The sequence below is a fragment of the Pinus tabuliformis genome, chromosome 7, assembly GCF_031772625.1.
Source record: "Pinus tabuliformis cultivar Carrire ecotype Pingquan chromosome 7, CPIR1, whole genome shotgun sequence".
In the NCBI taxonomy this organism is placed as follows: Eukaryota; Viridiplantae; Streptophyta; class Pinopsida; order Pinales; family Pinaceae; genus Pinus; species Pinus tabuliformis.
Genome location: NC_142293.1, coordinates 361,895,224 through 361,908,488, shown reverse-complemented (window position 1 = coordinate 361,908,488; position 13,265 = coordinate 361,895,224). Strand labels below are relative to the sequence as shown.

Below are 13,265 nucleotides of genomic sequence, written 5' to 3'. Positions count from 1 at the left end.
GAGGAAGAAAAGGATCAAGAAACATCAAAAGAAGAAGATATACGCCAGGACCCCACCCCAGAGAAAGAAGAAATGAATCAGACCATATCTTGTAAAGCATTGGAAAGAATTACCACTCCTCAAACTTTCAAAATAGAAGGACATATCAAGAAGAAAAAGGTGCAAGAAGTGAAAGATCACATCGAGAAAGAAGAAATGAATCCAACCATATCTTATAATTCATTGGTTGGAATTACCACTCCTCAAACTATCAAGATAGAAGGGCATATCAAGAAGAAAAATGTTCAAGAAGTGAAAGATCACATCGAGCATCAAGAAATGAATCCGACCATATCTTGTAAAGGATTGGAAGAAATTACCACTCCTCAAACTCTAGAGATAGAAGGACATATCAAGAAGAAAAAGGTTCAAGCAGTGAAAGATCACATCGAGCATCAACAACAAGTTCTCCAACTTCTAAAGGATAAGGCCACTTCGGTGCAAAATCAAATGAAACAACAGGTAGATCAACGTTGTAGTGAAAAATGTTTTGATGTAGGTGAGTGGGTATTTTTGCTGCTACATCTCAAGCAAGCTACTTATGAGAAGGAAATGTTGGCAATACTGCATGCACTTAAAAAATGACGACCTTACCGAATGGGAAGACTCTTCAAGGATGAGGATGTGGAAGAATGGCTTTGTGTTATTTCTATTATCCAACCAGATTGGATAAATGAAGCAAGGGATGAATGGAAGAAGGACGAAAAAGTATGGCCACTTATTCAAAAGTTGTAAAAGATCCCAATTCAAACAATATTGCTATAAATTGAAGAGAAAGGAAAAATCATATTGGAACCTGGAGCAATCACAGAAACAAGAACCCGACAGCTACGAAATCAATCAATTTCAGAGTATCTCATCAAGTGGAAGAACTTACCCGCTGAAGATTCCACATGGGAGGACAAGAATTTTATACAGAAGCATCAAGAACTACTCAAGCGTTGAGGACAATGCTTCTTGAAGGAGAGGGGCATGTTAGGCCCCTATACTACTAGTGTAACCCCTTATTGTTATTATTACAACCCACTTATTATATTGATGTACCCATGTAGTGGCCATATTGTTACTATTGTGCTCCATAGAAGCCCACTATTGTTATTATTGTGCCCTTACATTATTATTGTTATGTCGGCTCTGATTATGTTATGACCCCTTAGACTCCTATATATAGAAAGAAGGTCTTTTCATTTTGTATCATCCAAGAATTGTTCATTTATGTAATGTAAAGGAGGTTTCCCCCATGAAGAGGCTGAATTTTAAGGCATTGATCTATCTTTTCTATCTTTTTCTTGACTTCAATATACCAACGCTCAATTCTTGGTTGAATTAATTAAAAGACATGCATGTTACATATGTACATAAGCAAAGAAAAGACATTGAAGATATGTTTAATGAGCTAGATAAATTCAACATTGAATCTATCAATCAATTGCTAACACATCCACAAAGCTGCATAAAAATCCTAAAGAATGTTTCTTCAAGATTACAAGTTGAGCTCCCAAGCATTGAAGAAAAAATCTATGACTGTGAAATTAATATAGAAACTAATCCTCCATTATTAATTATCAAAGTCATAAATATTATGAATAATAGAAGGTTTAATCTATATGATTTGAAGATATCCCACGAAAACATTAACAATTTCCATTATTAGATCTTTGACTTTATCTTTTAATTTATTACTTTTAAATAAAATAATAGTCTTTTTAGTGAAGACTTGTCGAAAGTAGAAGGGTTCTCATTATTTTTTAAATTGTTTCACACTATTGCCCAAACTACATTTTTGAAGAATCAAAGAGCCACTTGTGATTTTGTTCTCCTATGCATATGCATGTGTGGTCCTCATATTCACATATGTTATTGGATGACGCGAGGAAGGATGACAGCTCAACCTAAGGACAACCTTGTCTTGCATGACCTGAGCTAGTGATGAGCCATTATGGCTCTCTAATGAGCTATTATGAATCAGGATGATCCAGTGAACGATTTTCATTATGTTCCCGTGATTGAAACGACTTGCAGATTACAATCTCGCATATTTAACCAGTGCGAGGAGCATGTTGAACTGAATGTTAGCGTGCTGAGATTTCAATGGCTTGGTCAGGTATCTTGTGCCCTCCATTTGCCTTATACACTTTCCTATCAGCGTCACGTTTACGCACCCGCACCGTGGGTATTCACGTGTTATTTGTTACAATTGATTGAAATCCTTTTTATATTCTTTATCATTATTATTTATGAATGGGGCTATTATTGCACTGATATTAATCAATATCTCTCTTTCATGTTGTGTTTCTGGAATTGTTTCTATGAATAATTATTGTATGAATATTGTCACTTACATCTTATCACTTAACCATTCATGTGAATGATATGGTATTTATAGTTGCTTTATGAAAGGTTGACATAATTATTGTATGAATATTGCCCCTTACATCTTATTACTTAACCATTCATGTGAATGATATGGTATTTATAGTTGTTTTATAAAAGGTTATAGTTGTTTTATAAAAGGTTGAGATAATTATTGTATGAATATTGTCACTTATATCTAACAAGTGTTGCATGCAGCCGGTAGTCCCTGCCTATATAACCGAAAAATTAGCAAGTTATCTGAAAAGAAATTATCGTGGGGTTACAGTTGTTGCAAGTGTGTGACAATTGTTGCCGTTGTCAAGCACTAACTGGAATGAATTGTCCAAAACGAATTGTCCACTCCATTACTGCCGATGCCAACGCTGTTGCAAGTGTGTGGCAACAATCCATTACTGGCCGATGCCAACGCTGTTGCAAGTGTGTGACAATTGTTGCCGTTGGCAAGCACTAATTGGAATGAATTGTCCACTCCATTACTCGCCGATGCCAATTCCCCATTTCATTTCTTCTGTTACGACACAGGGGCATATGGCCGCCTTGCACTTTGGACGAATAAACTGCTTCCTAAAATTTATATTATTAAATTTATTTTATAAGTATGAAAAAAACAATTATGAAGAAATGTATTTAACAATAATATATATATATATATATATATATATATATATATATATATAATTTATGTAAATTTTTATTGTGTATGATTAAAATAATTTAAAATGAATATAAATTTAATAAAATTAATGTAAATTGTTCACGTGGTTTTTGATAGATGATTATTGCGTGTTCTGTTAAGGTACTCTTTGATGTAAAGTTATTGGTTCAATTCCCCTTGGATGTGATGATATGTTGGATATTATGAAGATATAGTCCTGCGAAACCTGAAAAAGAAAATTAATATAAATTAAAATAAAATAATTGTGTTTCAAATTAGTGCAAATTAAAATAAAATAATTATGTCTTTTAGTCTACTTCAATGGGTCATTGCGATTCAAATTTCTCTATTTAGGATTTCACTTCAATTCCCCCTCAATCTAAGTGATATATTGAACTACTTCAATCGGTCATTGCGATTCAAATTTCTCTATTTAGGATTTCACTTCAATTCCCCCTCAATCTAAGTGATATATTGAACTATTGGAATCCTATTGAATACTCAAGAAAAAAAAAAGTATAATATAATTAAAATTACTTAAACCCACATTAATGTTCATATTAAATATTTTTATAATATAATTATATGAATGATTTGTCGATATAATTTTTTTTATCATGATAATATAAGTTTAACTAGTGATATAAATCTTTTAACAATAAATTAATTAATTGGAAATCAACCTAGATTTAACAGATTCTTATTGATTACAACAGGACTCCCGATGGAATCAATAATCATACATAAAACATCTCAGAATTATATATGAACCCATATAACTAGCACCCCCAAAAAACAATATAGCAGAAAGCATTTAAACCTTATAATATAAACAAGTGAAATTAATGAAGATTGAACTTCATACAACGATCTACATAAAAGTGTATTTAAATTTGTTCTTAGAGAGTAACACATGTTTATATCGTTAACTTTAGCGATTACAACCAATCCATAAACTATACTAGACCTATTAGACCTTCTGTATTACAAATGGAAATAAATAAATAAATATGTATTTTAAGACTCCAAGAAAGAAAAACTGAATAGATAAATATAATATTAAAAACAGAACAGCACGACACCCAATTATTCCATTGCAGAAACAAACTAGATCCAGATAATAAATATAATATTAAAAACAGAACAGCACGACACCCAATTATTCCATTGCAGAAACAAACTAGATCCAGATAATAAGATCCAGATAACAGCGATCTAGTTGCCCTGATTTATAGCGGAAACCATTTCAGCCTTATAATATAAACAAGGAAAATGAATGATAATTGTACTTCATGCAAGGATCCATATAAAATTGTACTTCATACAATGATCTATATAAATTTATGTATTTAAAATTATTTGAAGTGTAATGTATAGGTCATATGGATTGTTATACTTTATATACTATATAAATCGTTGGTTTAAAGCGAATTATAACCAATCCATAAAGTATACCAATCCTTCTCTGTGTTTGTATTTTAGGAAACTTATTTAGACCTTTTAGAAACAATTACCATATTATGAAATAAAAGGCAGCGATGATGACGGGAAGCCGTAAATAACTATTTTAAACTCAGAGAAAGAAAAGCTGGAAAGCCATGCAAGTATAATATTAAAAACAGTATAACGCCTGATTATTACATTGCAGAAACGTTTCTTATTGACCCTGACCAAGAAAGAATATTGACAGTGAATTTATATAAATATTTATAATTCAGTAACATGGATGCAGAAAAGAATGTTATTCTAGCCATTTTTTCTGTAAAATTACGGTTTCTGTAATTTTATACACTTAAAAAAAATTATAATATTCTATTTTTATAGACTTAAATCTATTTTAATAAATTAAAAATTAAAACACAACTAAATGAATCAATGGCACTGTAATTTCAATCCAAATTAAAAATAATATACATTTTAATTTAAATTAACGGTACTTCAATTTAAGTCTATTTGTGTTCCAAATTAAATGCAAACTCAACTCTTATGAAGTTCAAACTCAGATGAAAGTAGAATTCAATGTTACTGTACGCCAGAGGGTAACATTTTCATCTGAATCTGGTTTTTTAATTTGAATCTATCTAATTATAAATTTTTAATATAATTTTGTTATTTTAAAAATATAAAATTGTATTTTTATTTAAAATATTAAAAAATTGTTTTTTTTCTGAATATATTTAGAGAATTGTTATACTTTCCATATTAAAAGTCTAAAATAAATAATATAATCAAAATTATTAAATTAATATAAGATGAAAAAATCTTAAACATGATTATCTCTGGATTCTGTCATTACTTCCTGAAAAGGAAAATCATAATATTTTAAAATATCACAAAGCTGCTTCAATATTCTAACTTTAAATAAATTATTAACACCACAATTTAATTAAAATAAATAAATTAAAATTATAAAAATAGGTTTAAATAAACAACTGACAAACAGTTTAATTTAAGTATATTTTTTAAATAAATTATATAAATTTTAAAAATCGATTATGACATAAAAAAAATTTGATGATTTTTGTAACTTTGTCGATCACCAATCTCACTCATGTATTGCAGGCGGATCTTCAAATTTATCTTTTACAGTTTTAGAATTAGATATATTAATACTTTCATAATGATACTTATTTTTTTAAATACATTATTATTATGACATTTTTTAATTAATTAATTTAATTGAAACATAAAAAAGTTATAACTATATCATTTATCTGATAATAATATCGATCACCAATCTCACTCATGTATTGCAGGCGGATCTTCAAATTTATCTTTTACAGTTTTAGAATTAGATATATTAATACTTTCATAATGATACTTATTTTTTTAAATACATTATTATTATGACATTTTTTAATTAATTAATTTAATTGAAACATAAAAAAGTTATAACTATATCATTTATCTGATAATAATAATGATAATTAAAATTCTACCTGATTAATCCATTTAAATTTATTTTTCTTTCCTATCATACTTAATTAAAATATTTTAATTTATTAAAAAATACGTTATTCGTTTACTACTTTTCTGCGATGTATATTACCATGAGAACGAGAGTCGGATTAATTTAATTGGTGGTTTAAAATTGGGATATAATCTGACTATGGGAATTATAATGGTAATACATAATTAAACGTTGGTTTGACCATGACAATGAGAATCAGAATAACTAAATGTTGGTTTTAAATTCATATATAATCTGACCATGAAAATGGGAGGGGAATAAATAATTATATTTTTGGTAAAAAAATCATTGATTGTTGTAGTAGTTAGTTTTTTTTTTTAATTTTTATGTCTAATTTTATTTTCTAGCTTTTTATTATTAGATTTTTTTGAGTATTTTAATTTTAATTTTGTTAAATTAAGTTTTCTATATTTGTTTCGATGATGAATCCAGTAAAGAGTTCAAAACATTGACACCAGAAAAATTATATGCAATTAAAAAATTTTGCACTGACAACTTTCTAAACTTCCATGTTAAATCAAATTTTTTGTTCATTCAGAAACCAACATTTTGGATTTAGGTTTGCAAGTATGTGACGACCTTGTTATTTTTTAACCTGCTATTGTTTTGAATAAGTGGTAACTTTATTTTTCCGTACTCAGAGATTTGAAACCAGGTTTAGATTTAAGTTTGGTTATTCAGGTTAAATTTTTCATGTCTTTTTATTTTTCATCCTTTGCTGAGAACTATTTTTAATTATGTCACGTACAATTTTCAAAAGTTAACTTGGGCAATTACCACGGGGAAAGTATTTTCACTGTAAAATATTCTTTGAAGTGCCCTGATCCAATTAATTTGATAGGATGCTTACTGAATCTACTCATATTAGCTGCTCCAGTATTAAAATTACCTGCTCCAAATTCCTGTTTGATTTTTTCCACCTCAACATTCCATTTCTGAGTTTATAAACTGCAAATTCCGAAATGTCCCGATTCCTGAGTGCTTTTGGAACAGGGATGTATAGACGCAAAATATTTGAATACCGAATGGACCGAAAATAATAGATGGAGGCATTTGCTAAGAGCATTTGGAATGTGGTATAGATTGATGTCTAACGGCCATTAAAATGTATCTCTATGAACTAAAAACTAAGTTCCACTTTCATATTTTTCCCGGCCTGATATCAGACACACATATGGCATTCGTTGAAACTATATTGAAAAGCTAAGTTCCACTTTCAGATTTTTCCCGGCCTGATATCAGACACACATATGGCATTCGTTGAAACTATATTGAAAAGCTATAGTATGAAGTTTAATGTAATGGGTTTTATAAATTTATTTCTGTAGAAACTGTGAAATGTCTTAAATCTTTTTTTTAAGAGGAAAAAAAGCAGAAATGCATTATATTAAGACAATATAAAAATCATCATAAGATACATGATGATGATGGTATATGAAGTCACGTCCCAGGGTGTTTGAGAAGCATCTGTGGGCAGATGTTCAAACAAGTCTCAAAAAGTAGACTGTATGGGACATATTCCATCACATTAAAAGCAGTATTAGGAGTATACATATTCAGAGTGCCTTATTAAAAGAGAACAACATCGATTTTCAAAAAGCAGAAAACATTGAGATGAGACAACCCCGAAGCTAAATGGCCAGCTGGCAATGATGCTATCAGAGATATCGGATAGCTGGCTTGATATCAGAGATTAATTGTGTTAGAAGTTTAGATTTAACCTGCTACCGATATAGGAAAGGGATATGGAATTCACTAAAAGTGTATTGAAAGCTATGAAACAACATTTAATGGCTATTATAAATATATTTCAGTACAAACTACAAACTGTCTTAAAATCTTCAAATTTCAGATTTCTCCTGGCTTGATATGAGACAGATACCTCGGATTTTAGAAGCCCGTTGAGAAGCTATAGGATAATGGCTGGTATATTTCAGTATGAAGATATGAATAAAAAACTGTATTAAAATTCCAAATTTTACTTTGTCCGGCATGGATATGGAGAACCTCAATGCACAGGTAATTTTACTTGTGCAGTTGAAATCTGTTCGAATTTTCTGGGCTTTTTAATTCAAAACCAGTGTGAAGGAGTGGTCCAGAAAGCCAGATGGCACTGGCGGAAGAGTCAAAGCAAGAGAGGTTGCGCACTTACTCGACGAACAACGCACTAAACCAACAATGCGGTAAATGCCTCCAACAACCACAGATAAAATAAGTAAACACATACGAAAATCAATCTGATAAAACTGGTTAAAAATCGCACATTAACAGCATACCACAAAGTTAAAACTGGTTTTATTTTCATTTTCACAAGAGTCCTCAATACACAATAAAAATCGGACACTCATAAGTGAATCTTACTGAGCAGAAGAATTGGAACATACAAATATTTTATAAAAAGGGTTTTTTCAGCTACCTTTTCAACTACTCTGTGAATTGGGAATCAACCATGAAAATCTCTTAATATTACTCAGGGAAATCTCAATAAGAATTTGGAGCATGAACGAGCGCCACCGCCAAATATTTAAAGGGGGTTTACTCCTCTCTGCAATGCGAGTCAACAACAAAAACCCTGTCAATATAAACCTGACAAATTCTAATTGCATGTTAAAATTTTTAATAGACTTATGATTTGAAAAGAATCAAACGAAAATAAAACAATACCTGGCGAGAAAGGTAATGCACTCCATTGTTGCTTATGTAAGACATCTCACTGAATAACATCACCTGGGATTATAACCTGCATGCTTATCGCTGAAGATGGGAAGCGCAAATGAAAGGAGTCTCCATTTCTGCCACTCCTTCATTGCTGCATCAAACTATTTTACAACAAACTGTAACAAACTATTAGAATATTTTTTGGCAACCGCCATGGAGGAGGCTGAACTAAAAACAGATAATGAAACCTTTAACATTCCAACTCTAGCAATTGCGAGAAAACTCAGAACAGAATCTTGGCCTCATGGTCGAAACCCTAGTCCAGAACCTAGAGATTATATGTCATATTATCGAAGTACCTCGCTTATAAAAGGAACCAGTTCCAAAAAAAGGGCGCGGCCTACACAATGACTCATAATGAGAAACCAACTTGCTCGCCTACAGATAGCACCAGAGCTGCCGCATGCAGAAAGCCCACTAGAGCTTCCGCATGCAAATAGCCATGTGGCAAAGTTCGTGTCAGTGAATTATATGTAGTTTGGATATAAAAATCTTCAGTGAATTATATTTAGTTTGGATATAAAAATCTTTTGCACCAGAATATTTAGTTTGGATGTAAAAATCTTTTGCACAAGAAAATCTTGGATAGCAGAAAAGTTGAATATCTTTTGCACCTGAAAACTTTAGATATCAGAAAAGTTTGCTGCAAAGACACGCAGAAGAGCTACCAAAAACTTAGGATAACTTAGGATATCTTACTTTTACCCGTCTTGAAACCCTGTTGGCCAATCAACAATTACATAATAAATTTTATATTATTTTTTAACATGAAAACTTTGGTTAAAATTGTGATGCACATCAATATTTTTGGTCAAACAGTAGATTAATACGCCGTCAACACTGAATCGATAGCTATTAGTCCCAGGCAGGGACTAATAAGTGGTGACCATTCATATGAATGTGAGATGGTATTTATAGTTGCTTTATAAAAGGTTGTTTATTAAATTGAAGTTCATTTTAAAAAGAGGAAGTATGATATGGATTAGATTATTATATTATTTTTTATCTATGTGGAAAATTTTATATAAATTAATTTACAGAAGCAGTTTAAGCAGTGGGACTTAATTTAGAAAATTAAATAATGTATTTTCATAATAAAACTTTGTCACTTAAACACCACACCGCTTAATACTATTCTACACTCAAATACCTTTCCATTGATATAAGAGTCATGTCAATTGTTATTTCAATACAAAAATTATGCCTGCCAAAAATTGTCTTATTGTAATTAAGCACCATAATTTGAAATAACACGTTAATCACTAAGTGCAATGTAAAAACTTGAATAAGTATCGAATTAGGAGTTCACTTAGACTGCGGCTTATCGTTGAGACTAAAAATGTCTGGATTGTTGTGATGAACATTGCTGAAAGTTTGGTCACATAGACTGTTTGTAATCTATATTCATAACTTTAACCAATAAATCAGACAGACGCTCACGTAAAATCTGGTACCCGAAACCCCATTTATTATAAAACCGCAAATTCCGACCTCACCAAATTATATAAGAATGGAAATGTGGATTGATCGGATTACACTCGTAACTTTAATCAATTGTAACACAACACATTACTAATCAAAACCCCACAACAACACATCACTGATCAAAACCCCACAACATGCACATACCATTATTCACATCAATTATTCTTATTGCCGAAGGTATGGTGGATGGGCTATATTGACCTGCCAACCGTAACAGTGGAGTACAAACGCTTATTGCAAAAGGAAAGAGAAATATGCCAGGCAATCTAAGCAAGTATTATTTTCGATATTTTTTTTATCAATTGGTTGGGTCTTAAATTGTTTGCAAGTTGTAGATGATTAGACTTTAAGAGCTTGTTTCTCTCTTTTATTTAGTTTCGTTGCTTAGAAGGACTCGGGTTGGGATGGTGTGTCATAGAGTTTCTACAGGTGGTGGAGACCTTGCTTAGAAGGACTCATGTTGGGATGGCGTGTTATAGAGTTTCTGTAGGTAGCCGAGACGTGCATGAAAAGTAAATGTGGAAGGGAGAATGGTATCGGGATGTCGCAAGTGACCCATGGGCAGAAATTTATTTTGACAGATAGCAAGATGATATTGGTAGAAGGACAAACACATGTCACAATATTTTTGGTTAGAAAAGCAAAATCCAAGCATTCTCATTAGCTGGGATGAACATTGTTTGCCCACCTGAGCCCAACAAAAAAAAGGCCTATTGTATATTTGGTATAGTATGTAAGCATTTTTTATATTAATAAAAATATGTTTGGTTTAATTAATATACAAAGTATGGTATGTAAACCATTTTTATATTAATAGTACTATGTTTGGTTTTTTCCAATTGAAAAAAATTATTAATAGACGAGGTGTGGTATATAAACAACTTTTATATTAATAAAAGTACGGTGGTTTTTTTCTTTTTCAAAAGAAACATCCAAAATACCACAACAGCATAATTAAAAAAATGAGAGTAAAAAGTGAGTAGGCTATCTAAACGGTTACAACCAAAAACGTTACGATTGTCTTGCTCAACAGAAGTGCAATTTTGGTCACACGACAACATTGATCTCCCATCTTTCCTCCCAAATTATGGAAAGCGTCGTGTCCGCTCAAGATGATTTTATTTTCATGGTTGATCTTTTCTAGCAGGAACCTCACATGGGAGGTCCTTCAAAGGAAGGGATGGCAGGGTCCGGGCAGATGTCCTATGTGCTGTCTGGCGGCTGAAAAAAATGCCCACATGTTCTTTCAATGCGCTGCATCGTCTCAAATCTGGTATGATCTGTCATTATCTCATGGTTTCCCTCACCGGGTTTTCTCATCTGTAGAGGAGGGCTTCAAATGGTGGAGCGAACAGTGACCAGCTTGGCGATCAGTATTCATCCTTACATGCTGGTTTTTGTGGAAATGGAGGAATGCTTGCATCTTTCAAAATTCCAGGGTGCCCCTTGCCTCTGTCCTCTTTCCTTGACCCTATTGGTTAACCTCCAGCCAGGATTTTTGTCAATTTTACCTCTATCGTTTCTTTTTCGGTTTATGTGGATGACTTTTCTCTTTTGATATTCCTCTTTGCTTTTGGATGGTTTTATAAATTGTTTCTAATGATGATATATCTGTAAGCTATCTAGACAGTGTTTTTTTTGTGGTAGTTTCCCGATTAATCTGCAGTATCAGACCTATCTGTTTTTGTTCCAGGATGGGACAGCCATGTTATGTAACAGATCTTTATATTCTCTTAATATAATCCATGTTGTTTTTCTCTCTGAAAAAAAAATAAATAAATTTCATAACTTTAATCGATACATCGGACAGAGCTCAATGTAAGCTCGTACCCAAAACCCCATTTATTATAAAACCACAAATTCCGACATCACCAATGGCAATGCAGATTGATCGGATTACGTTCTTAACTTTGATCCCCTCTTGTAACACAACACATCACTAATCAAGACCCCACACAAGGCGAACCATATTTCCCATGCTATAGGGCCATAAATGAACGGTGGCTGTATATGCCCACGGTTCAATTTCGGCCTTAGCAAAATCGAACGGTGAACATATACAGCGGCCATTCATTTATGACCCCATAGCATGGGATTTATTGGTTGCCCCCCACACAACACGCACGTACCATTAGGCAGAAAAAGAAACATACAAAGCTGGAGCTGGAACTGTGCCTGCGGTGAAGCTTTCCCGTGTGTTTCTGTTGCTCAGCTTCCTCAGGGGCAAACTGCCCCTCGTGACCATGACCGTGGCCGTGTTCGAGTCCATGCTGAGGAGCAGCTGGATAATAAGGGGCAGCCTCAGTCCTAGCAGGAGTCTGCACAATGTGATCACTTTGCTTTCCCTCATCTTCCTTCTTTTTGCGGAATAAGCCGAACATACAGCGGTCCTTGTGCTCTGGTGCTTCTTCCGCCATCTTAATATTAATTTAAAACACTAAGACGAGTAAATAACTTGGTAAAAATTGCAGACGATATAACAAACAACAAATGGAGAGAACGCAGTAGATGGAAATAAGGGGGGAGAATGTGGTATTTATAGTTTTGGTGTGGTGGTGTGGAGGTCTCTTCGCTTCTTTCGAATTGCTCCTACGAGCTGTACACGCGCCATGCCCACAATGGTCAGATGGAACCGACATCACGTTACCACAATGTCGGTGCCAAAATATCATAAGGAAGGTGGGGCCCACGGAGGTTGATATTTTTATTTTGAAAGGGATCGTTTCGTAAGGTATCATCGTCTCTGTTTCGCTTTTTGCCAACAGACCTTACCCTGTCCGTGACTGGTCCCGGGGCGAGGGCCAATTGTTTTTAGGTTTATCTTGAATTTCCGGGGGGCAGAACTTTCATCTCATCGTATCTTATTATATAGCATTTTTTAATAAATAATTAAACCACATCAATAACGCACATACAGATAAGATACCATTTTTTAATAAATAATTAAACCACATCAATAACGCACATACAGATGAATTCCCAAAGGCTGTCCAGATGAGTTGAATAACCCTAGAAAATGAA

At 32.7% G+C, this 13,265-nt stretch overlaps 1 protein-coding gene and 1 pseudogene across 3 annotated transcripts in view; both read right to left on the bottom strand.

Moving 5' to 3' along the window:
• Positions 1-13,006, bottom strand: part of LOC149247453 (uncharacterized) — a 95,180-nt pseudogene extending 82,174 nt beyond the window's left edge. The window contains exon 1 of the transcript XR_016266629.1: positions 12,683-13,006. The product of XR_016266629.1 is annotated as an uncharacterized LOC149247453 (transcript). The remainder of the gene's footprint in view (positions 1-12,682) is intronic.
• On the bottom strand, positions 8,533-12,693 carry LOC149247454 (uncharacterized). 2 transcript variants are annotated; one of them, XM_089458224.1, is made up of 3 exons: positions 12,398-12,693; positions 8,706-8,875; positions 8,533-8,586 (listed from the first exon to the last, which is right to left on the bottom strand). In XM_089458224.1, the coding sequence occupies exons 1-2, from the start codon at positions 12,659-12,661 to the stop codon at positions 8,861-8,863; spliced, it is 279 nt and encodes a 92-aa protein (XP_089314350.1). In that variant the 5' UTR covers positions 12,662-12,693; the 3' UTR covers positions 8,533-8,586; positions 8,706-8,860. The 2 variants fall into 2 exon arrangements, with proteins under 2 accessions (XP_089314350.1, XP_089314349.1); XM_089458223.1 differs by having other exon boundaries at positions 8,706-8,860.
• Positions 13,007-13,265: the final 259 nt, after the last annotated feature.

Coding starts and splice junctions, on each gene's coding strand:
- LOC149247454 (XM_089458223.1), bottom strand. CDS start 12,661: ATGGCGGAAGAAGCACCAGAGCACAAGGACCGCTGTATGTTCGGCTTA. Junction 8,861..12,397: donor ACAGTTCCAGCTCCAGCTTT/GTATGTTTCTTT, acceptor GTTGTAAAATAG/TTTGATGCAGCAATGAAGGA.